This window comes from Teleopsis dalmanni, chromosome 1 (genome assembly GCF_002237135.1).
Source record: "Teleopsis dalmanni isolate 2A chromosome 1, ASM223713v2, whole genome shotgun sequence".
NCBI lineage: Eukaryota > Metazoa > Arthropoda > Insecta > Diptera > Diopsidae > Teleopsis > Teleopsis dalmanni.
In genome coordinates, this window is record NC_051846.1 from 227,991,958 (window position 1) to 228,017,438 (window position 25,481).

Sequence of the window (25,481 nt, forward strand, 5' to 3'; positions counted from 1 at the left end):
AAAATTTGTCACCTTAACTGAAACAGCCACATCACAGCTGCTGAGTAAAGAAATTTATCTCAATACCAAGTCATGTCATTAGCACAAAATATTATTTAGTAATTACTTAAAAGTTATATGGAAGTAACTTAATAAGTATGAATAAATAAAGGAATTACCTGCCATTTCTTCGTAATTAAGTAATTTGAATAAGGTTAAATGAATTTTCTTTTTATTCAGCAATATTAATCACTACATCTCTGTGTAATATTTTTGTAACTCAATAGAAGAGTATCTACAAAGACGACAAGGCTTCTTTATTCACAAACAAATTTTCACAGAAAATACATTTTCATTAATAATTACATAGATATCTTGTATCTCAAAGAAATTTGAAAGAATTTATTTAAATAAATCAAAAAGCTCGGTTTCAATGTAAATATGAGAATTGTTTGTATTTTTATATATTTGTTTATTTAATTTAATGTAGAAAGAACTGGAATGATAAATGTGAATAAAAAGATGTTGAGCTGCACAAAATTTAACTTTAATTTAGTTCAAATTTTTATATGAAATATATTATTTAAATAGATAAGCAAATATAAAATTTCCTATTTGAAAATATCTGATATAAACTATTTGAGTAAAATAACTATTCGATTAAAATAATCGTTAAAGCCTTTTCAAGTGAAGGGTATGGTATGTTAATTTCTTCTCCAACCTCTCTGATGGTTATATTCAAACGACAAATGTCAAACAAACATATACCTGCTTGTGTGACTCCTTTGGGGGATGTTGAACAGTGCTAAGTCGTCTTCGATGAGTGGCTCCGGGATGTAAACCCGGCCGTTCTTGGAACCTTGGTTCTTCGTTAATTTCAATTATATGCTCCCCCTTCCTCCCTTCCCATTATCTCCTTAACTCTAACTTCATCCATGCATTCACTTCGTCTTGTAATCCTTACATGTTATCTGCTTTTCAGTTACCGGCGGGCTACAGCAAAACAACAACAACATGTTTTTTTTTTCTACTAACAAACACTATATTACGTTTTTATGATTCATGTTTGTGTTAGAATGACCAGGACTCTAGTTTTTCTGACCTCCTTAAAAGTGTTTATACCATTTATAGTTTGTGGTTGTGGCATAGCATTGCCAGCAGAAATGTATTTATGTATTTAAATGTATATAATTTTTGCAGTGCTTCGCAAAAATTGATTTCGTTTAAATTGATAAACAATTATCTAAAAAAAGTCACGTCTAAGTTACTTATATGGAATACATACTAGATTGATTGATAAATACACGGCCTAAGTAATAAAAACGAATTTTTTTGGAAAATTATATTTTATGCTTCAATGTAGTTCTCGACACTTCTTAGGTAATTATCAATCCACCTAGTATACTAAGCATCGCAACTGTAGTCACAAGCAGTAATCTCTAGCAAGACTACTAAGGCACGAAACAAAGCTTGGTCTGATAAATAAAGTTCTTTTTGGTGGCATCACTTCTATATGTGATAACCTTTTGCAGAATAATTATTAAATAACCACAATATGTTTCTCTTAAAGTAAAATGTTTATTTTCATTAAAAGTGTAAATATAAAATACTATAATAAATTTAAGCTTAACAAAAACTAATTCGAATGTGTAATGTTAATCAAGTACAATTTATAATATAAGAAGAATAATTCTTTTTAAAAATACAAAAACATAAAACAAATTCGTTTGATATTTAAACATTAATTAAGCTATGAAAAAATTAAAATTCTACAAAGAGATGTATTGTCAGATAATTAGACTAACTTAAATTATTATTATAATTAATAATTGCACATGTGAAAGTGCGTAGTTTATTTTATAAATAAATTAAACTATTCATATATAATTAAATTGTCATTAATTTTTTCTTTTACATTTTCACAAATTTCTTATAAGAATATGCTTGTTTTTCAAAATGTTTAAACTAATTTTCTAGTCAATTATTTAGTATGTGCGGCTACTTAAGAAATCAAAACAAATATAAATATTTCTGCATCTATTTCATTTTTGCAAGTCAGTAAGACCAAGCTGTTCTAATTAAAGATAATTTTGCACATAGTTTCATTCTTGTTTTAGATGTCTATGAATAGAATGTCAGCACACTGGTCTGATTGCCACGTACGAATAGGAATGGAGGCATTTCACGACTTAGACTTTCCAACCAAGCCATATAAAGCGGCGCCGATACAATATTCTTACGTGGCATGGGTAAAGTCATAACGACCAAGTCAGATTTAGTTGACTGCTCTTGCAAATATTCACGTAAACGCAAGTAACGATTAGTTTTATCCTGTACTGCCATTAAATCATCTTCCGTGATGAGTGCTATAAGCGGAAATATGAAAGAGTTTTTTTTATGAATTGGCATAAATTAAGCAATAAACGTTAAAAGTATTTTTGGCCTACCTTCTTCTTCACTTAATATTGTTGTTATAGGTCCATTTTCTTTTTCGCTTTGCACAAAATCTTTAATGAGCTCATTAAAGAATTGTGTAGATGTTTCTTGTGGTTTTTTCGTAATATCCGGAATTAATTGTAAATCAGAGTAATCTATACGAAACTTGGAAAGCAAACTTGCCATTGAACGTTGTTCAAATTCAAGTTCAGCTTTTTTATTCGCCAATGCGTAAACTCTACAAAATTATGTTAAAATTATATGTCATTACAAATATTTTTGTATTAAAATGAAAATTTAAAATTAAATAAAAATAAATTAAATTATAAAATTTAAAAAAGAATCTCAGCATATAAGCATTACAGATTTTTGACAATCAATATGCCGCAATCAGAAGTAGGTTGGAGCAAAAAACAGTTGTTCCGTTCTCTGCTGTAGAAAAGAAGATAGAATTTTTTTGTTTTTTTCTTTTGTATATTTAATGGAATGATGACAATCTGACTTTAGCTGCAGATTGTGTTACTGTGCAGAAATCTTGTGCATAGCTGCAAGTTAATCTCTTAGCACTCAAGTTAATATATCATTTTTCTGTTTTATTGATGTAATAATTTCTTTAATTTTATAATATTAAAACCTCTCATTTGTTTGTGTATAATAAAAATTTAATTATAATCATTTTATTCAATTTTTCACACTTTTACTTTAAATTTCTACAAAAATTCCATTAAGTTCCAACATTTCAAAATACTTGAATTATAACTAAAATACTTCATTTTTTTAATCAAACTATTAACTTAGTAATAACTGAAGTCAATAGAGCAAAAGAGAAAATTGTGAAAATTTAATCAAAAACTTTGCATAGTAATAGACAGCCACAAACACCAGCAATTTTCAAAATACTTTATCAAATTGATTTATTTACGACACGTTAAGGACTTAGAAGCTAAGCAAACTGAGGATAGCACTTCCTTAGAAGTGAGCACTTCCCTGGTGTTGTTATAAAACAATTTTTTCCTTCATTGTAAAACAATCAAATTACACGCATCGCAGATATTTTCGTGACTGTTTCCCACAATTTCATGAAAAATTGAAAACTTGTCTTTGACTGAAACGACTTGGAGTGAAGCACGCAAACCATTTTATTAAAATTCCAACACTATAAGAATACTGCGTTTACCTCATAAATTTCATAATTTTGAACTCGCGCACAAAATTCTAATTTAAGCATAAATATTGAAGTGAGATGAAATATTTCACTTTACCTCAATTTGCAAGATTGCCATGTACGTCTCGTGCTGATAATGTAAGGCAAGAGTAAGGTTAAACCACCGTCGTCATACAGCCACCAAACGTCAATGACAGCATGGCTGCGCTTCCGGGTGAATTGTGTTAAATCATTAAGCACATCCTTCGGTAGTTCCGAACCACCAGGGCCTTTATACAGCGTTGCAGGGTCATCATGTTTATTTTTCGATTTACGCAGAGAGTTAGCCTATTAAATAAAGTTAATATTTTAATTACTAGAACAAAAACCGCAAATTCAAATTAATGACTAAATGTTTTTTGTTTCAAAATTAATCATTTCCTAAAATTTATAATTACTTACCACCAACTGTGGTGATTTAGGATCAACTGGGTCCGGTAATCCGGTAACATCTTTAACTTGTGTGCTTGCGGTGAATGAAAGGTCACTTGTGCTGGACGCTGTTTTTAAAATTGAAAATTAAAAGCATATAACATTATTAATATTATTACTATTTTGATATATACACATATAAGATTCTAAAGTAACTAATAAAGGAACACAACCTAATGAGCTAACAAAATAGAGTTCTAAAAAAGTTTCTATCTAATAAAATCATGCAATAGTTACTTTATAAGCAACAGACTTAATATAAAATAATGCAATAATCATGCCAACTAATATTCTACAACGAAGAAAAGGAATTAAATGGTACAACAGTGCGTATGAGTGACCAACTTATATATTTGGTGAATATTTTCCTAACGCTGTACAAAATGTATGCTTTTGTTTGTTAAAATTAAATAATATTTATTGTGTTTATTTAAATATTTGTTTTTTCTATTTATAAGTTATTATTAACTAAGCAGTTTTTAAAAGTTTATAGAGTTTCAATTTTGCCTATAGCTTTCTATTGTTGTATCGCAGAAAATCACTACATACCTGCAGTTTATGTTTCGAAGAGTGATTTCATATGTATAGGCTTCGTTTTAGCTAAAGAATTAAACAATCCTTCGAAAACCTTAACAATATTGATGTTATAGATTAAGAAAAATAGAAACATTTAAAAAATATAGTGATTTTTTCGAAAATATAGAAAAATTCATATTCGGAATTCCACCACACTTCAAAAAAAAATAAATATAATCTATATGAGATATAAATCTCTTTACTAAAAAAAATCTACAACTTCTACTGTCATTGAGTTGCACCCCAGATTATTTAAAGATAAAGCGAAAAAATAATGTTTAATTCAACATAAATTGGCTGAAGTACCTTACTTATAAGAGAAGAAGCCTGTGTGCAGTTTACGTCTACTTCTGCAAACAGTTTTATTATCAATTTCGTGTTTTAATTAACTATAATTAGCTACAAATCATTAATTGATAATTAATACTAATTATTAATTAATATTATTATTAATATTATATTATACAAAAACCATTTTTTATATAAAAATCGATTTCACGTGAAGATTTTTTATAACAGCAGATTACATCTCAAAACTCTATAGAAGTTACTAGAAATGTAATACGTCCTTTTTTTAACGTTAAGACTTTAATATTATTTTAAAAACAGTCAATGTGACAGAGACATAAATAGCCAAGTAGGTTCTATATTTATTTATTTTAGTAGAAAAAATACAGTAATTTTTGAAAAGGATATAGAAAAATTTGCAGTGGGTCTTTTGCTTTGTTGCCTTTAATATTAACTAAGAAACAAGTGATAGTTAAAGTAAAGAACTATTAAAAAGAAGAAAAAGTTGGTACAGAAGTGATCTTTACATATGGAACAATTTTTATGCATAGTCTAAGCACTCATACAGAACCCATATGTAAATTGGGTTCTGGCAACTGAAGTGTACAAAATGAGCTCTAATGAAGACTCTTTTTACTCAGTTTCATTTTAATATATATATTACCACTTAAATACAAATAAAACTACACGCCTCACATACAACATCATTTACGTTATATTGAATTTTCTGATATTTTAAATATTAAGTTTAATATTTTATTAGAATACTAATTAAAAATATTCAAAAAGCAAGGTAATGAATAATGTAAGTATTTTCATTTCAAAATATGGTAAATAAAAAAAGAACAAAGGAAATAGACCCAGTTATACCTTTAAAGATATGCAAGTTACGATAATTGTGAAACCAAATAATTAATTATACAGCAGTGCAGGAGACAACTGAATATAATTCAACATATACAGTAACATTGCTCTAATGTCTTATAAACAAAAACTTAATTAATATAATTTTTTTTTATTTTTAATGATTTTTTTGACAGTTTTATTATAATTTTTATTTACTTTTTTTGTACTTATAAAGACTTTATGTATCTAACGTTAGAATAGTTAAACTGTTCACATTTGGTGGAAAATAAAATAAATGACTTTTACAAAAAATAAGAAAAATTGCTGCCATCAAAATTTGGCTTTAATACGTGGCGTAATTCACACAAACTCTCAACCCTTCCTTTTACGGTTCCAAAAATATAAAAATAAACCATTTTATATAAAAAATCCATTAATTTTAAAATATAAATAAGGAATATTTCAAGCATTCAGTAACTTTTTTGTAACGAAAACATTTCGCCATTTTATTATAGCAGATAACAGCTGCAAAAATTTATTTAAAATATTTTTACCTATCAGAAAGTTTTATCTATGGCAACGAATTTAAACAATGTTTAAAATTAGTTTTAGAGAAGAAAAGTTCTTAAATAAAACTGTGTAAACAAACTTATTATGGCTTAATATGTTGAATGTATTCTATATACAGCTGAACAGTAAAATGTGAGAAAATATTTCTTATAAAAAAACGAACTGCTATCTTTTGTTATAGTTTTTATGAGAAACGAATGTTAAATATTGATTTTGATATTTAGTTAGTTATTATTTTATAGAAGGTGTAATGTAATATAATATTATATAACTTATATATTAAAATTCATTTTAAATTTTTACAAATTAATTATTTTAATAAAAAATTGAATAGCACCATCTGAATAGCACCATTCTGAAATACTGTTTCTAATAAAACGGCAGTGGCGTGGTGTAAATGTGCAAAAGTTAAATTGTAGTAAAAAACTTGACTGCACTAAAACGTCACTGGGCTCGAGAAAGTGGTATGATAAAAGGGCTTTAGAAAAGTACATTGAATGACCTACGAAGGAAGATGTGTCAATGAGGGACATGTAAATGTTTTAAAACCATTTACGTTTATTAAGTAATGAATAAGTTCTACGTATTATTATTGGGGCACTGCGACCTTCGGGTCTATTGTGCCCCCTTCCAGGTTTAAAGTAGGTCTCTTAGCCCTGTTGCGACAATAAAATGTAGTATAAAACCTACTTTACGAAGTTTTATTCCCTTTTCCGTAGGAATATACATTCCCAGAAGCCTATTTCGTATATGCATTAGCGAAGAGCATTTTAACAGTACATGTGTGGCCGAGTCTTTATTCTCTTTACGGAATCTACAGTTTGCATCCATTAGTATATCCATTATTGTAAAGTAGTGTTTAAGTGTGCCCAGTTAGGATACCTGTGATGAGTCTAAGTTTGAGTTTAAGTATCTGTTATTGTTAAAGGTACCAATAAATGATATGGATTGTTTTAATCCTGCTGTATTATCCCAGTAATCATTTTTATTCTGGTTATACTTCATTTTTATGAGAGAAAGGAGCGTAATATGCCCTAGTCCACAAAAAGGTTCCGGCCACATCATCAGTGTGGCTGCTCCTTTCCTGGCCAGTTTGTCCGCGTATTCGTTTCCACATAAATAACATATTATTTAAAATAACAAATATTCATTAAAATATTCAATTATTATATATAGCCACTTCTTTAATTTTAAATAATTCAACTTTAAACTTTTAAACTTGAATAATTGATTCAAGTATTTAATTTATAAATTCAAACTGAATCTTATTAATTTATTTATGAAATAAATCAACAAGCAAAAAAAAACAACAAACTATTTTTGTAAAAATATAACAATAATATTAAACACTCAGAAAATATATAGCTATAACAAACATTCTTGAATCCGAAATTTTTATTTACATATTTTATTTCTTATCATAGTCAAAATAAATAAAGTAAATATTTTTAAGTAAAGAAAGGATGCTGAATTAAACTAAGTTTATTTAAAAGCACTTTCAGTATTAAAAAAACAATAAAAAACTAAATTAAACTAAACAATAATTTAAATAGATACTCCTATTATAGGGGCTTTACTTTTATTTGAATTATGTACATATTTTAAAACAAATTTAATCATCATATTTAATTCGACAAATTCAGCAAACTATTAAATATATTAAATATTTTACTATACAAGATTTATTTTCAGTACTTGAAATTCAAAATACAACTTATAGATGTACTATAAAATATATAAAATATATATAAAAAAATTTTTACCACATTTTCCATTTCGAAAAATTGTATAACTTGGTTTACCTTACAAAAAATAAACAAAAATTGATTATTTTTCGAAAATAAAAAAGCAAGTTAAAAATTAATTAATTAAAAAACGATTAAAGTAAATTTACTTTGTATTTTATCTTATAATATGCTTAATATAAATAATATATAACAAAAGTGTCAACCAGTTTCATTTCAGTATATCAATGAATTTTTATTATTTAATAAAAAAAATTTGTCTTTTGTAATTATTTATATTCTAGGTATCATCATTGCTAAAATACCTCCCCCCATTCTAAATCCTTTATAAAACAATGAGAAAACTTAAACTCTTTAACATGAAAAGTTTGTAATGATATCATATAACAATATCATTCAGGTATGTATGTTTAAATTAAATTATAGACATACGAACAATATAAGTTTACAATGCTATATTTAGCTTTCTTCTAACAAAATCTCTAATTCCCATTCAAACAGTTTACATTAATATACCTCTTTTTAACTCAAGACTATATTTTTCAATATAGTATATAGATTTAACAAAACAAATATAAATTTTTAACAATTGCAGAATTCATGTTTTGCACTTCTCATCTAAAAGATCCCAATTGTCACTACATATATCATATCATACATATATTATAAATAATATGTATATTATTATCATATATTAAAACTTATCAGTTTGGAAGTTACGTTTGGAAGTAAAGTAGGCCGTCACATAAATTATGGTCTGTAGGGTTATGTATTCACCTTTTTTTGTGGCGTATCTCCGGTGACTAGCCTTTACAGGGTCAGCGTTTTAGCATTAGACAATACATTGTGAGCATATGTCCATAAACCAAGAAAATAGAAGTAGAGCCATGACAGTGACGAAGTTCCAGTTAGTAGATAACTGGAGGTAAGACACATTTAACATATAATGTATTTTAATGTAATCAAAAATTATTTGTACAAATTTATCTAAATTGAATAATAAAAACTATATAATATGACAACTAAAACTATAATATATTGGTTTGAAATTTCCAATATCTCATTATATCCTAACCCCACAATATTAGGTAACAAATTAAACCTTTGTGGGTTTACAACGTATAAAATAATTAAAATTAAAAACGTATAAAATAATTCATCATACGCAGTGTTGCACAGACAAAGACTTAATATTAGTATTTTAGTTAGAGAGCAAGCATTTCTAATAATTTTTATAAGTCGACTATAAAAAGTTTATATACATTGTATATATAAAGATAGAAATTAAGTCAGAAAAATAAAGTAATTTTTTTTTGTTTTGAAGAAAGTTCGAGCTTGAAGAATTGGTAATTATCAACATATATCACCTTTACGAAAACGTACGCTAAGCAAACGTTTCTTAAGCCGCCCTACAAGCAATCAAAATAATTGAAAATAATAGACAAAAACATTTAACAATTTACCAAAATAATTTTGTAAATATTGAATAAAATTAAATAAAACAATAATATTTTAATTAAATATTTATTTAAATAAAACGCGCTACTTACATTTAACCATTTTCAAGCCATTTTCATTGTTCTGCGTTGATTCTCCAGCATCTTGGATGCCAATTGATTGTTAATGTGCAATTGATGCGGTTGTTGGTGTTGGTATATATTAAGGAAGTGCCAAATTTTAAATATATATTTATATATACATGTGCATATATTTCATATATTATAATATTTATTTATTACACATGCAAATATATTTGAGGAAATTTATAAATTAGTTTATTTTATAATAAACATGCTTAAATAATATAGCAAGTATATATATGATATTTAAAAAAAAATATTTTATATAAAATATATAATAATGTTATAAATATAAAATAACATTTTTTACACATTTCAAAAATTTGTACGAATAGAAAAGTCTACAAGTTTAGCAATACAAAACGAGACTATCTAGAATAATTTAATATTAAAACTAAACATTATAATTAAACTTCCACAAAAATTCATACTTGTTTTTATTCAAAGTATCACCTACTAATCCCGCCTAATAAGTGTTATGTGGTGTCAATTGCTTTCCAAGATATCATAAATTAATTCTACTAATAAACAGAGAAAATATAGATAAGCAATTATAAACTCCGAAGAAAGGTTTTAGCTCATAACACTGCTTAGTAAGCAGTACTTGGTGATCCACGTTCTTTATGACGTTGTTATTGTAGCTCGCAAGATTTTGCTTTTGTAGTTTATTTTGGATGTGTTGAATGGCACTTGGTCGTCGAATTCGACAAGTGACTCTCCGTGATGATCATTCTTGAAACTATTTTCATGACATAAACTATCTTCATAAATTAGTTAGATCCCTTATTTACAGTTTCCCTATTTACTAGTAGTATTTACTATTTACTACTAGTATACTACTATACTACTAGTAGTATACTAGTATTTACAAGTAGATACAGATAAACAATCTAACACAAACTATGAATTCATATATACTATGAAATGCAGTATTTAGTTGTCTAAATTGACAAGTGGCTGGCTTCGTGTCATAGACCCAGTAATACTTGGAACCTTATTATGTTTCTAATTCTTTCTCACTTCATATATCTACACAGTCGGTGTTACAATAGTTTATTAAAAAATTGTTTTCGCGTTTTGGACCAAAGAGTAATTTTACGGAATTACTATTATTTTTAATGAATAAGTTATAAAAACTCTTTTCGTATTAAATCATTTAATTTTCTAATTTATATAAACTAAAAACCTAATAAAATATTTTTATCCTATACTAATGTAAGCACTTCTACAAAAATTTTACGAATATTTCTGCACATTTTAAACAGATACTTAAATTAAAAACTTTCTAATGCTAACTGTTATTAATTGAATGTAATTTTGAGTTAATTATAAAAATTTACTTTTATAAAAGTTGTCACTGTATCTAAAAAAAGTTCTTTACTATGAATCATAATATAATTTACTAATTAAATTACATACAATTAATTCTTTCTTTAAAAAACATAAATTACCGTATGTAAAAAGGTTTACAATTAAGCCATTTTCCCGGAAACTTATATACAAAAAATAGTTGTATTTTTCTTCATTTGAATCGATACACATTCGTACAAATTTTTGAAGTACTTTAATATATATACTGCTTAATTAGCTTAATTAAGATTATGTTCAATGCGTAATAAACTACTTACCTTGCGATACATTGCGGCTCAAAGAATCCATACTACCACTTAAACCATTTTGTGCATTACGTTCAACTGAATTTAAATCTGCAGAGCTTTCATTTGGTTGCAAAGTGCGTGGTATATCCAATATATTTCTTTGTGCACTGCTTTCATCACCGAGTATTTGCGAGCAATCAAAACCATTGGGAACGCGTAAAATTGCAACTGACAAGTACATATCCAGAGCCTACAGATTGTAAAACCAAATAGGTATATTCAAAATAAAGGATACGCTCAACTACTCGTACTTATACGTACGAATATAACAACATACCTTATGCATAACATTGAAGTATTGATTTAAGTCTTTGCGCTCACATGTTTGCCAATCCGCTTTGTAGCCCATAAGTAAAATGTTTGGTTTTAATTTACCAATACCACAAGCCTAGAATTTAATTAAAATAAGTGAGTGCAGTAATTAAAAAAGTACAAATAATATTGAACAATTTTTATACATAATTATTAAATTGCCAGAAATCTTTTCGAATTACCTGCATTAGTGCTCTTGAACCAGATTCAAAATCTTCACCATCCACTAATGAATAAAAGCCCTTTACACGATGTTTACGGAACCATGACGATGCACGTTCTTGCAAATAATTACGATAACGTTGAGAGCTGGAACCACGCAGGACATGACCACAAACAAGTAGAGACAAATTTTTCGTTAGCATATAGGCGAAATCTACGAGTACAGGTCGGGTATTTGGTAAACCAGACAACACCAAAATCTAAAATTAGAAAACGTATTTCAGAAAAAGAACTCATATTATTTGTTTATTCGTGATATCCAAATTTACCTGCGGTCTGTAATTCTTTACATGTTCCTCAACATTATTCAATTGCTGTACTGACATAAGAGCATTCTTATATGTTTGAGCTTGTGTAGTTGAACCCCAATTAACATCCGGTTTACGATAAGCCACAATTAAGTACAAAGCCAATACAGCACTAAATGTAATAAGAGCCGTAGCCCAAGAGATAAGAAACATAACTGCCACACACAATGCAGCTCCAACTAAACTAAGCCACATATTGTAATACTACAGATTAATTGAGATATTGCATTAGTTATTTTGAAGCCATTTGAGAGATAGCATACTCACCTTAAAGGTAGGACGCCAACCAACTGGTTTAGCTAAACTTGCATGGAATGTACTGAAATTAATTAACATGTATGCGGCCAAGAAGAAATTGGAAATCAAGGGTGCAATTAAATTCAACTCCCCAATTAAAATGAAACTGAAATGTAGTTTAATAAAGTTTTCAAACAAATAGTTCGGTACACAAGATGTTGACTTACGCGACAGCAATGACGAATGTCAAAACATAACCACGGACTGGTTCATTATTTTTACCAAAACCCTTGGCAAACCAAACTATTTTTGGATAAAGTTCATCTTTGCAGAGAGCCTGCAAAATAATTAAAATAAAATTAAAGCAAATTTTATGATACCGCAAAGTATGTTAATTAATTCAAAAAAAAAATTAGAATACTTTATATATCCGTTGATGTACATTAATTAGTAATAGAGATATGTTAACACTTAGATATATTAACACTTATATATTTTTGTGTTAATATTGTAACTAGCTTTTAATATCTTAATTTTACCTGAAATACTTTAGGCGCGGATACCAAACTAGCTAAAGCAGATGATAATGTAGCAGCAAAGCAGCCAGCATAGATTAGTGGTCCCCAAGCAGATACAAGTTCAATGACTTGGAATGAGTTTTGAAGTCCATATTCACATTCTCCTGACACAACAATAATAAAATAAATATAGTATTTTATACATTAATAACAAAATAATAAAAGATAAATTTTTCTTACCTGGTAAACAATCTAAAAATGCGAAAGAACCATTTACCATATCTGTTACATTACCAGTTGCATCACGTACCACAGTGCCACCACACTGCAAAACCATTATCAAATAAGTTGCTGTTGTGATCACGATAGCTAATATGGTGCCTTTTGGTATAGATTTTTGTGGATCCTTAAATTTATATAGAATAATTAAAAATTAGAATATGTAAATTTTTATGAAAAAATTCAAATTAATGATTTGAAAAAAATAGATAATGTAAAATATTTAGTTTTAATCATTTTTATAATAATTAATTTTAAAAATATGCATAAAATTTATAGTAGCTACAAGTACTGATACCTCATTACCTGAACCTTTAATATTTTATAGAAAATGTACTTACTTTTAAATCACCAGATATGTTAGCACCAGCCAAAATGCCAGTTGCGGCTGGAAAGAATATGGCAAATACGGAGAAGAAGTCATGCCTCACGCCTTTATCTTCTCTATAAGCAGGGAAAAAGTTGTTTTTAAACGTCGTCACTAAATATTAAAATACAATTGAAAATAAAAAAGTGATTTCATGCCGAATTTGTGTATAAACTTACTATTATAACCTAAAAATCCTTTAGCAACTTCACCATCACTTTTAGGACCAATAAAAGAACCAATCATAAAATCAGCAATAGCAATCAAAAGTATGATAAGCAAACCAATTTGTGCCTAGTAAATTAATCTTATTAATAAAACTATATAACAAATTAATTATAAAACTCAACATAACATTAAAATGCATTTTATAAAATTTAAAAATAAAATAAATATTGAAATTTAATTAATGTAAAATATTAAATATTATTAATAAAATTTTAATAATTAATTATAATAAAAATAAAAATCAGAATTTAAAATCTACAACTTTAACTAAAAATTAAAATTAAAATTCAAGAAAAGAAAGAAAATTAATTGTAGATAGAAATGTATGAATTTTATTTACATACCTTTGCTTCCCATTCCATGCCAACGACTACTATCACAAGTAGTATTAATATAGTAATACTGCCAATAATACGCACATCTTGAATTCCACCATCGATAATGCTAACACCAAAACTTTTTAGCAAGTCTAACATGGATTCACAAAAACCAACCACATACATCGCGCAAGCAACAGCGTTTGCCAGTGAAAATATTAAACCAATGGAACCGCCAAACTCAGGACCAAGCGAACGTGATATCATATAATATGTCCCACCTTAAGAGAAATGTAATAAAACAATATAAGATTTATAAATTTATACAAAATACAATGAACCTACCTCCTTTTATCACACCATTCGTACTTATCGCAGACATGGATAACGCTGTAATAGTTGTCACCGCTGTTGTAGTCAAAATTAAAACAAATCCTTGCCATATACCAGCTTGTCCAACTACCCAACTCAGACGCAGGAATAACATAACACCCCAAATGTTAAGCAGACACCGTATCAGGACACCTTTGATCCAACCAAACTTTAACATGCCCTTCATGACAGCAGCTTCTATATCTTCATTGCGGTTTAAACTATGAGTATTCTACATAAATAAAAAATATTTAAAGACATATTATTATTGTTAATTTCGCAATAAATTATTCTATTTTGGAAAGATTTTATCCTGTTGCTCAGTAATTTAATGCTATTATAGCAATTCAGTCATAAACAGCTTATTAAAAATCAATTTCATAGTATAAAACGTTAATGGCTTACAAAATTCACAAAAAATTCCAAAATTCTGTACTTTATCACAGTATGAAACTTTTCAGAATCATTTTAAGGTTTAAGTTAAGGAAATCTACCCAAATCATTTAAGCAGGATAGCTGCTTACAAGTAAAGCTTTTCAGTCTTTTCTCATAAACATTCATTTTCATTGACAAACGAATTGCAAACTTTGTGAACGCCTTTCCATTGAAAACAAATGAAACTCCACAAATCCTTGTGAAATAAAACGCAAATTAGCCCCAATAATTTGCGATGTGAAGAGAAAACACAAAGGACCTTTGTTGAGAAAGGAAAAAAGAACATTTGTAAAAAATAAAATTTCATTAAAGGCACTTAAAATGCTTAACATAAACAAAAGTTTTGTATTTCGTTACGAAAATTCATACAAATTGATTCACGTGGTTTCTGATGATATCTTTTATATTTACTTGGAAGAATATCTACACAGATTAATGTTGGTATGGTAAAACAACAAGTAAGTTTAATTGAAAGCTTTTATTTGAAGTCCATAAGAAAAGTTTTACCTCTTTTAATGGAACATTGAAATTGAATAAATATTGTTCAAATAAATTAATCAATTGTTCTACACAACTTAACTCTAATTTGTTTATTTATTTCCATTTGAGCCAGTGCACATGAGCACTTTTACTCTTCCTTTAACTCGAGGTATTTTTAAAACCCCTGTTTACGCATTGACTGGATTATTGTTTATCACTTTATCAGACTAAGCAATAATTGACCTCAGATCTGCATACCTCCCCGAGGAGCCTGTAACCATTCTGAGATTTGATAACGTGGTGTTGGCAAGTCTAACATATTTGTATTTCAGATTAAGTTAAAGCAGCAAAACATAATATGAATTTAATAGAAAAATACTACGAAATTATAATACTTGCCCAAAGCTTAACTCAATTAAAATGTTGATTTGGTTAGATAGATTATTATTATTATATTGAGCCTTCTCATAGTTAGTGCATCAGGGGCACTTTTACTCTTTGGTAACTGGTGGATTTCTGTAGAGTCCCACCCATCTCATTGACTAATTTGTGTATTCCTCATAAGCTTCGTGATTACTCCATGACTGATCTAAAATCTGCATACTGACCCGTCCGGTTAGTGATTACACTGAGATAAGATAGTGCTAATTAGGGCAGTCTGTGGGTTTTCGCATATAGCTTCAGGGCTCTGTCCTTTATGTATTTTTTGACCGGCTCTATTCTAAGGTCTCTCAGCATGTCATTCGTGCGGATATACCATGGCACATTGAAGAGCCTTTTTCAGGAGAGCCTGACTTGGAGCAACTTGTAGCTCAATATATGGAGCACCGTTGTGTTATCATAACTTATTAAGTTTTACTTGATTATCTAAGTAAAGTGTTGGCTTCATTTTTCATGATCAGTTGTCTATGAAAAAACTCCTTTGGATGTGGGTGCCGCGTTTGCTGAGAATTATCCAAAAACAAAACTATTGGATTATTCTGAGGGTTATTTAAATTTCTTGAAGCGAGAAAAAAAGCACTTTTTTAGACAATATATAACAATGGACGAAATTTAAATCTATCACTTAACTACAGAGTCGAATCGGCAATAAGCTAAGTGAACAACAGCCGACAAATTGGCCAAAAGCGCCATAAATAGTTGGTAAGATCATACTATTATAGGATGTATTATAGGATGCGTTTGGAATTTTATTTTATTTATCGATTATCTTCAAAAGACCCAAACCAACAATAATAATCACTACATACCAAGATGAATCATTCTATAGAAGAATTATCGAAATGTTAATGTTATATTCAGAAAAATACACGAATTTACAACTTTGAACTGCACGATAAAGCATTCCAGCTTGCGGAGTAATCAGTGGAGTAATCACATATTGATTATGTGCGACTTCTTGGCTCTGTAAATTTCAACTTAATTTATCTAATAAATTCTCGCAGAGCTCTTTTCGTATATTCACCATATTATAGCTAAATTCTGTCAAGTACAAACTACTGAAACTAGCGTTAAAAATAGCAATTTAAAGACGGGCATGTGAAGAAGTGAGCAATTTGGCTAATACCTTTGAATCACTATAGATAACAATTCATCATACAAGTAGAAGAGAAACTATTTCATTCAGACTTAAAGGCCGAATATCAAAAAGCCTATTTGTGCAGATTTTTAGAGAAGACCATAAGAATAATGCGAACAGTAACTCATAATGATGATAATGAATAAATATTTCAGCATATTATTTATTTATATATATTTTTTGTTATTTTTTTTTATTTTTTTTTTTTATTTTTATACATACATATTATAGCTTAGTCTTGAAAACATGATGGACATATCATATATAAAGACAGATGACTCAGTTTTGATACGAAAAATTTTTAAATAGCTTTAAATAATATTTAACTCGATAAATTATTTCTTATATTATTGAATCAATCAATTGACTTAAATTGAACTTAATTACTACAAAAATAGAAAAATTAATGACTCAGAGCGTTCACTGGAGGTTTGGGTTACTAATCTTTGTCACCTAATAAAGTTTATTCTTTTCTTTTAACTAGAGAAAAAAAAACTCAACAGAAATAGTAATTTTTTAAAATTCAAATATTAAAAATATTTTTGGATGAAATTAATTTTTTTACTAACTAAAATTTAATTAAATAACAATTCAAAAAAAAAACAAATTAAAATCAAAGGTTAAATGATTGTGTCTTCTGGATGCTGTTGAAATGCACATAGCTGCATTGTACATTATTTTAATTATTGTGGGACCAATGAATCTGCATCTGTTTAAGAACGGCTAAATGTGCATGAGGCACTGAAATAGCTTATTTATTTCTAGATACGAGCTGATGAAGCCATGTTTTACTGCGCACATATAATTGGCCATGCAATTGTACTGTAAAATGTCAAATCGAATTTAATTTGATGCGCTTCAAATATGCCTGATATAATTGCTTACAAGTGATGCAAATGTCGATGCAATTATTGCTGATAAGCAAAACTGCAAATTTCAATTAAATAAGCTGAGTTATTGCATTGATTGCAATTCTCACTCTGTTAAACTAAGCACGAAGAATTAGAAAATGATTTGTACTGCACAAGGTTATCATAGATGGAATATGTTTATATAAATCATAATATAAATTAACGGAATATTTTATTTTTGATTGATTTTTAAAGTTATTAGTTAGTTCAGAGATTAACTGATAATAGTTAAATTATTAACTATATATTAGTTCAGAGATTTAGTGTTTAATAATCGTCACTTTCAGTAAGAATAAAAGAACTTATATGCATCTAATATTTTTTTAAGAATCATACATTTTTTTATACGTTAACTAATTTTATGGTTAACTTGAAGTTATAGTTTTTCAGTATTATTAAGAGTATGATTGAATTTAAGCATTTCTTGTCAAAACAATGAATATTAGAATGGAGTAGCAACTGTTATTAATGTCGGTACAAGTCTTTTGGATAAGTATTTCAACCACAAAATGCTTTTCTAAGACATATTAACACAAGAGGTTATAAATTTAATCGCATGTCACATGCTGACAATTTTTATACAAAATCCAAAATGTTTCTTGTAAAAACCCAGAATCAACTGCAGTCGTCTAAGCAATTTCTCCTTACGTGCCATACAGATGGACACTTCAACTCCAATGGCATCATGTTTAATAGAGTCCTCCCACCGAGATGTATTTGGATCCGCCACATAGGAGTGGCTAAGTTTCTCCATTTTCATCCTGGTTGACTTCAATTTAAATCTCATCCATCCTTCCAATACACACCCACTTTCTAATACTCCACTCTGCTCTCACATAACCATTACCCATCTACATTCAAACCCATGTATTTGTTATGTACTTCTTTTCATGTCATATGTTTTAGAGATCTCTGCGCATCACAGCAACAATAACAACCGCACACAGACTGGTTGATCAAAAGTGCAAAGAGATGAAGTTGACGCTATTAAACAAATTAAAATTGATTGGACTATCACTTGGAACAGATGCTAAGTATATATCCTATGTTGTATTCCTATCTTATATATTAAGTTCACTTAGAGCAACATTTTTAGAACTTTAAAAGACTTCCCTTACAACAATTCACAAAACTAACTCACCTTGCCAGTTAGGGTTGCATTGTGTAGTTCATCAAGTGTAGGACGGTAGGCAGCTTGTATTGACATAATATTACGATAATTATCCAAACGTGGTAAAGCTTCACGTGTAAAATGTCTGCAAAGGTTTAGAACACATTTAAAAAATATATTATAAAAATTATATATGCATATATTTAATTCATTTACCGAAAGCTTTTACCATATTTTGTATCATATTCATTATCCAGCAGCTCACGATCTTCTTTGGAATCATTGGAGTCATCTGAATCTTCATTTTGTGGTGCTACTTGAAAACGTGTCGTTTGTAAATCCTTAAAACGTGATGGTTTATCCTTATCGCGAAAACTACTTTTGATAGATTGTCTATATATGAATGAATAAAAACCAAAATATTTTTTAAACAAATTAAAATATTTAAAATCATATCAAATATTAATAAAATACACGATTGCAAATAATAAATCTAAATATTAATGTCGAAATGTGTTTAATGACTGAAAAAATATTACAAAGTGTATAATTAATTGCCAGAAAAACAGGAAAAATTTATTTTGTGCTACTTAATTAGCAAAAAATGTTGCCCAGTCTATTGTGCTCAATTGCAGCAATTTATTTTCTCCACAGATTGATATCAATGCAAGTGGCAGCAAAATAAATGAGTCTTAAAACTATTTTTTGTCGTAATAAGAAAGTTACTTAAGCGAAAAAATATCGAAGGAAAGTATCTTCATTAATCACATAAGAGAATTTCATGAAATATTAAATACGGCCTTAGCATAAAAATGACAAATAATTAACAACATCAAAAATTAATGAAATGGAAAAAAAACCATTTTAAATAATTATTATCATTAAATATAACAAGTGTGTTTTTAAAAAAAATGTGTAAATATTTAAAATTTATTTATTTTATAAAACACCTAATATTTCAAGAAAAAATTTAATGAAAATACGAGGGCGGTTTGATAAATCAGTGACTTTTTGAATTTCTCGCGCAGTTACTCCAAATGCAACAGTGTTGCCGTCAGCTGTAATCTACCAATGGACAACTTTTTAATTTTGAACAAGCTACGTCGTTCAGTTGGTGTTTGATAGCCATTCAAAGCAGACAACCTCGTGAATTTTTACGAAAATGGAAAAAAGTGAATTTCGTGTGCTGATTAAGCATTGTGGCAAAAATCTACGAATTGGGATACGAACTGCTACCCCATCCAGCATATTCTCCAGATTTAGCCCCCTGCGACTATTTTCTGTTTCCAAACCTAAAGAAATGGCTGAGCGGTAAGAGATTTGGGTCCAATGAAGAAGTCATTACCAAAACAAACGCGTATTTTGAGGGCTTTGAAAAAACCTATTATTTGGAGCGAATAAGAAAATTAGAAAAACGATGAACTAAATGTATCGAGCTAAAACGTGATTATGTAGAAAAATAAAATGTTTATTTGCCGAATATAATTTGTTTTATTCAAAAAGTCACTGACTTATCAAACCGCCCTCGTAACTACAAAGTTATTAAAATTAACTATAAGTTAAATTAAAAGGTACTTAAAAAAATTTTTTAGGCATTTTTGATATATTGATGACCCGTCAGATAATCTGTTAATAATATAGGAGAGATATTATTAACAGATTATATGAAGAGCAACTCCCTATCATAATTGTATGGAAGAAGCAGCTGTTTCACCTGACAGTTATTTGGGGTGTAACGTCAGTGGTGACATTTTTGGGTTACAAATCATTCTTTATTAGAAACTTGCTGTGGACCAATTTATTAAGCATTAATTTTCTGGTCCAACAATCGCATGGCTGCTTCAGTTCTTACTAAATTATTTGCAAATTCATTATCATTGATTTCTGTGTGACCAGACACCTAGCAAGTAACCATTTTGTTTTTGTTTGTCAATTATTGCAGCATACCAGAAAAGTTCAACATATTTCGCTAAAAAAACTTCTGAAAACCCAAAGCTTTGTTTTTTCTTGCCAATCGCTGTCACATGTAATAACACTCTACCTAAATTCTCGACGATTGATGCTTGGATATGGGCACTTCTTAAGCCTTTAGTAAAGTTGACTCGAACGCAAATCTTGATAGCAGATAGCTCCGGTTATAGACAGTAGGCCCTACACCCATCATCTGCCATTGGGACTTAAGATTCATGTACCAATTTATTTAGTTCTAAAGCCGTAAGTATACTGCGAGATCACTATAAGTTCTACAATAGGAATGCCATTCTTCCAATCCATTTGACAGGAAATAAATCATACGAATTGTCTGGCGAAAAGAAATTTCATGTTAATGTGATCTGTCATATTACATACTTCTATGCTAAACCAGATAACAGACACACTTTCAACTGTTAAAGTTCCCGTGCCTGTTAATTGCATGCAATCAGAAAAATAATTTGGTTGTTTTAACCAAATTTTAACTAAATTTCAGGACAAAATAATTTTACTCGATGCTTCAAGTTGGTTCAACCATGGTTTTTATCAGTTTTTCTAACAAAATGATCAGGTCAATTTAGCTAGTATGTGGTTAGAGCATTTTTTTATGAGTGTACTACTACTATGAGTGTATACATCTATATTGTAATGATCAATTTTTGAAGTAAAAATAAAAATTGATCTTACAGCGTTGAGGACCTAGGATAAATGAATAATTAAAAACACTGAATGTCAAATATTTCATAGATATTACCTCGAATCCTCACGACTGGTTCGCAAACAGGTCTTTTGGTTTGTCGGTCTCACTTTCGTTTGCAATGAATTTTAATTATAATAGAATTTTAATTGTTATTTAGGAAAAAAAAGAAACTAGCACTCAAACACATTTATGGAACAAAAAAGAAAAAATCAAAACAAAATAACAACGTGAGAAATGTCATTTTAATTTGTTTTGTTAATTTTCGTTTGATCTCCAAAAGTTGCAATGAGTAATAAGAGAAGCTGAGAATGCAGCGTAAACATTGCAAGGTAAGAGAATCAATAACAAAATAATGGAAAGCTTTCGTGAGTCTCGAAGTAGAAAACATTAATTAAGTGCATTGACCGAGAAACGGCGGATTAAAAAGTATGAGTTAAGCAGTTATAAAAAAGTAAATAAAAGGAGCATTCGGAGGATTTTCTAGCTTCTTGGTGGAGTTTTTTTTGAACGGAACGGGCAGAACGTATGACAGAGTTTAACTTCAGTGATCCGCAAAGAATACAAGAGAAATAAAATAAATTACTTAAATGAAGTGTTTAAAGAAATTCAAATATATTACTAACTAAATTATAAATACGAAACTAAACAATAGAAAAGAGTTAACATCTAATAATTTTTATATTTCAATAATATATATCAAATGGAATTTTTTTTGTAATATCAATAAATCAATTATCGAATGCATTGAATGTGATAAAATCAAACTGACACCTGGAACAGCAACGGCGACGGCAACAGCAGCAGTGGCGCGAACGTTAATAACAATAAGGCATCAATTGCCAGAATAGCAATAATAACTAAATGAATTACTTAGTGCATTAACTATCTACATACTTAGTTTTTTTTGAAGTATGTTTTGTTTTAGTTTTTTTGAAGTATTATTTAATTTTCTAAGAATATCCATGATAATTAAATATAATTAATTAAAGTATGTTAAATGAATACTGTTACCTATTACATTAATTATTTATTTACTTAGTTTTTTTGAAAGTACTCCGAGTTAAGTTCTTTTATATAATAATTAAGATATCCATGAAATTTAAATATAATTAATTGAAGTATGTTATAAATCGTGTAATGTATTTTTTTTTTATAATTATTTGTAATTTAATTTGGCCTATTAAATTTTTGGTTGTTGAGTTTTTTTTGTACTGAACCCTGGTATACGCTGAGTATACCCCGGCCGCGGTAGAGGCCGGAAAGGTCGTTACAATATATATATATGTTTACTAACTAGGGATGATATGCACAGTATGTGTACAATATTTTATTTGATATTATTATATTTAAAAATTTTATTTGCTTTATTTTAACTTGAAAATACTTCTGTAGATTATTACAAAATATATACCAGATATAAAATACTATTATAATTTTCAATACTAATTCTCATATAAGATATTTTATATCAGTCAACATTTTTATAACAATATAAATTTAATGATTATATATTTCAACAGATATTAACTATATAATATAAAAATTATTTTTTAAATAATTATTTTTAATTTAATTAAATCTACACAATACGTAAGCTGATCACTTTATAACAAAAGCAACAAGTAAAACCAAATGCATAAAATAATAAATACAACAAAAAATATAAGATTTTTGCATTTAATTTAAATAACAAAACATTTAAAAACCGGGTTTAGAATTTGAGTAGCTAATTTCACTTTCAATAAAAATAATAAAATATTTTATATATATGCACTTCAACATAATAAATTTAAAGCAATATACGCAGACATTAACGCTTTCAGGATTTATTAAAAAAGATTTAGTAAACAAAATCCGACATTGAACTTGAAACTGAAGGATTGCTGAACTTTTATCCGAGAGATTAGCACAATATATTAAACACATGTACATGTAATTTATTATATATACATTTCATTATTCCCAAAGTTTGAATAAAACAAAAACTTTTTATAAAGTGAAATTCAGAAAGTTTTTGTAATAATCATTAAAAGTATTTAAAGCCAATTACCTTCAGCAATTTTACAGACAAATTTGCAATTTAAACTTTTATGCTCTGCAATCTTCTGAAGTTACTGTGCAAAAGACAGAGGCGTGTCGATTTATTCACATATGCACATATGACGAAATAAAACATAATGTGTAAAAAGATAAAAATATTAATAAAACTAAAATGCTGACATTAGTTTTAAACTTAATAGTACGAGGATAAGTCAAAGAGTTTTTAAGAAATTTTTTTAACATTTTTTTAAGTTATTTCTCAAAATATTCTCTGAAGTCGTCAACATTCATTCAACGCAGCAAGCTGGAATTGAGTTCAAAACTATTGACATTAGAAAATTATACAGAAAAAGAAATATTTTTCCAGAACATATTTCAAGTTTTCCGGCTTAAGAAATTAAGACAATAGAATAAAATAATTTCCACATAATAATATAGCCTTTGTGACTTTTATTTCGCTCAAGCAAGAATATCATTTCAAGCCACAGAAAGTCGCTATATCTCCATTCAGTTCAAGCATTCTAAACTCTTTAAGCCATCGAAATTATATTATATATTTACTCTTTCAGAATAAGCCTCCGTGTTATCAAAAAGCTGCTCTCGAATGGTTAATGTGTTTACTTTTGACCACAAATAATGGTGATATATCTAAATACATACCTAGACATGAGAACTATTAAGACAGTTGGATTCACTGTTTAAGATCTTATTAAACAGGTAAGATAAGAAAAGAACAAGAGATTTAAATTTTATCAAACCTGGAATTTGTATGCCTACTGTATACAAATAGAAGGTGGTATATATTAATTACTTGTTAATCCTGAACCAGCAATATAGCCTTCACTATCTAGAAAATCGTTTTATCATCAGCCATTTTGCAAAAATGGATTTAACAGATCTCAACTTTGCCAAGAAGACTAAGAATAGTCTTCTTAACTACGTTCGCATTAACTTATAAACATCATATTATGCGCTTAAATATTTCCGAATAAAAATATTAATATTCGACTATTCATTCATATACTTGAGTTCATATTAAAGCATATTTTAAAGCATATTTAAAAATATTAATATTCGACTATTCATTCATATACTTGAGTTCATATTAAAGCATATTTAAGAATTAATTAGGTTTTTCCACCTAATCTAACTTTAAAGGCATTTTACTTTTTGATAAAATAAAATGTTTATTAAGCATCTATTCAATTTACATTAATTGTAAGTTCATATATGTATGTCATATAAAAAAACAAATATTTTTGAATATATTTAAATTGATTCACACACCCACTGGTCATCTACATTTTAAATGGTATTCTAGTTCATAGAGAATCGGTTAAGTTCAATGCGAAAAACAAAGAAAGCTATTACGAAGGTATGCTATACTTAATAATCTTCATTTCTAAAAGAAATATTTAAAATGAAAAAGAATTATATATATGTAATATGACAAAAAGTATGTAATAAAGTAAAAAAATAAGTAATAAAAAAATAAGAACTAAAACAAAAATTATATGCAAAAATCTATACAAAGTGAAAGTGCAAACTACTTTTTCACAAAAAATTGTAAGTGGCAAATATTTATGAAAAAAGCGTTTATTAAAAAATATTTTAAAATTTGTAAATAAGTAATATTGATATTTTAAAATAAATATTCATTATTTATTTATTATTATACACATTAACATTAACATAGTTTTGATTTTCACTTAACGTCCCATAATGTCAAATATTTTTAGACGGTGTTAGCAATTCCTTGGTCTGAGAACCGAAAAAAATA

At 28.0% G+C, this 25,481-nt stretch overlaps 1 protein-coding gene across 3 annotated transcripts in view; it reads right to left on the minus strand.

Annotated features, from left to right (window-relative positions):
* Window positions 1–1,886: 1,886 nt before the first annotated feature.
* LOC119672519 (bumetanide-sensitive sodium-(potassium)-chloride cotransporter) overlaps window positions 1,887–25,481 on the minus strand; it is an 86,393-nt gene continuing 62,798 nt past the window's right edge. The window contains exons 3-22 of one of the 3 annotated variants that reach the window (XM_038083578.1): window positions 19,207–19,383; window positions 19,021–19,135; window positions 14,448–14,706; window positions 14,130–14,383; window positions 13,737–13,851; window positions 13,532–13,671; window positions 13,152–13,317; window positions 12,933–13,075; window positions 12,621–12,730; window positions 12,424–12,559; window positions 12,118–12,360; window positions 11,809–12,048; window positions 11,592–11,702; window positions 11,285–11,504; window positions 9,627–9,677; window positions 8,095–8,133; window positions 4,022–4,119; window positions 3,678–3,907; window positions 2,427–2,653; window positions 1,887–2,345 (exon numbers count right to left, since the gene is read on the minus strand). In XM_038083578.1, coding sequence (XP_037939506.1) covers window positions 2,101–2,345; window positions 2,427–2,653; window positions 3,678–3,907; window positions 4,022–4,119; window positions 8,095–8,133; window positions 9,627–9,677; window positions 11,285–11,504; window positions 11,592–11,702; window positions 11,809–12,048; window positions 12,118–12,360; window positions 12,424–12,559; window positions 12,621–12,730; window positions 12,933–13,075; window positions 13,152–13,317; window positions 13,532–13,671; window positions 13,737–13,851; window positions 14,130–14,383; window positions 14,448–14,706; window positions 19,021–19,135; window positions 19,207–19,383 — 3,319 coding nt within the window. In that variant the 3' untranslated portion in view covers window positions 1,887–2,100. The remainder of the gene's footprint in view (window positions 2,346–2,426; window positions 2,654–3,677; window positions 3,908–4,021; window positions 4,120–8,094; window positions 8,134–9,626; window positions 9,678–11,284; window positions 11,505–11,591; window positions 11,703–11,808; window positions 12,049–12,117; window positions 12,361–12,423; window positions 12,560–12,620; window positions 12,731–12,932; window positions 13,076–13,151; window positions 13,318–13,531; window positions 13,672–13,736; window positions 13,852–14,129; window positions 14,384–14,447; window positions 14,707–19,020; window positions 19,136–19,206; window positions 19,384–25,481) is intronic. The other 2 variants (XM_038083580.1, XM_038083581.1) reach the window with 2 other exon arrangements.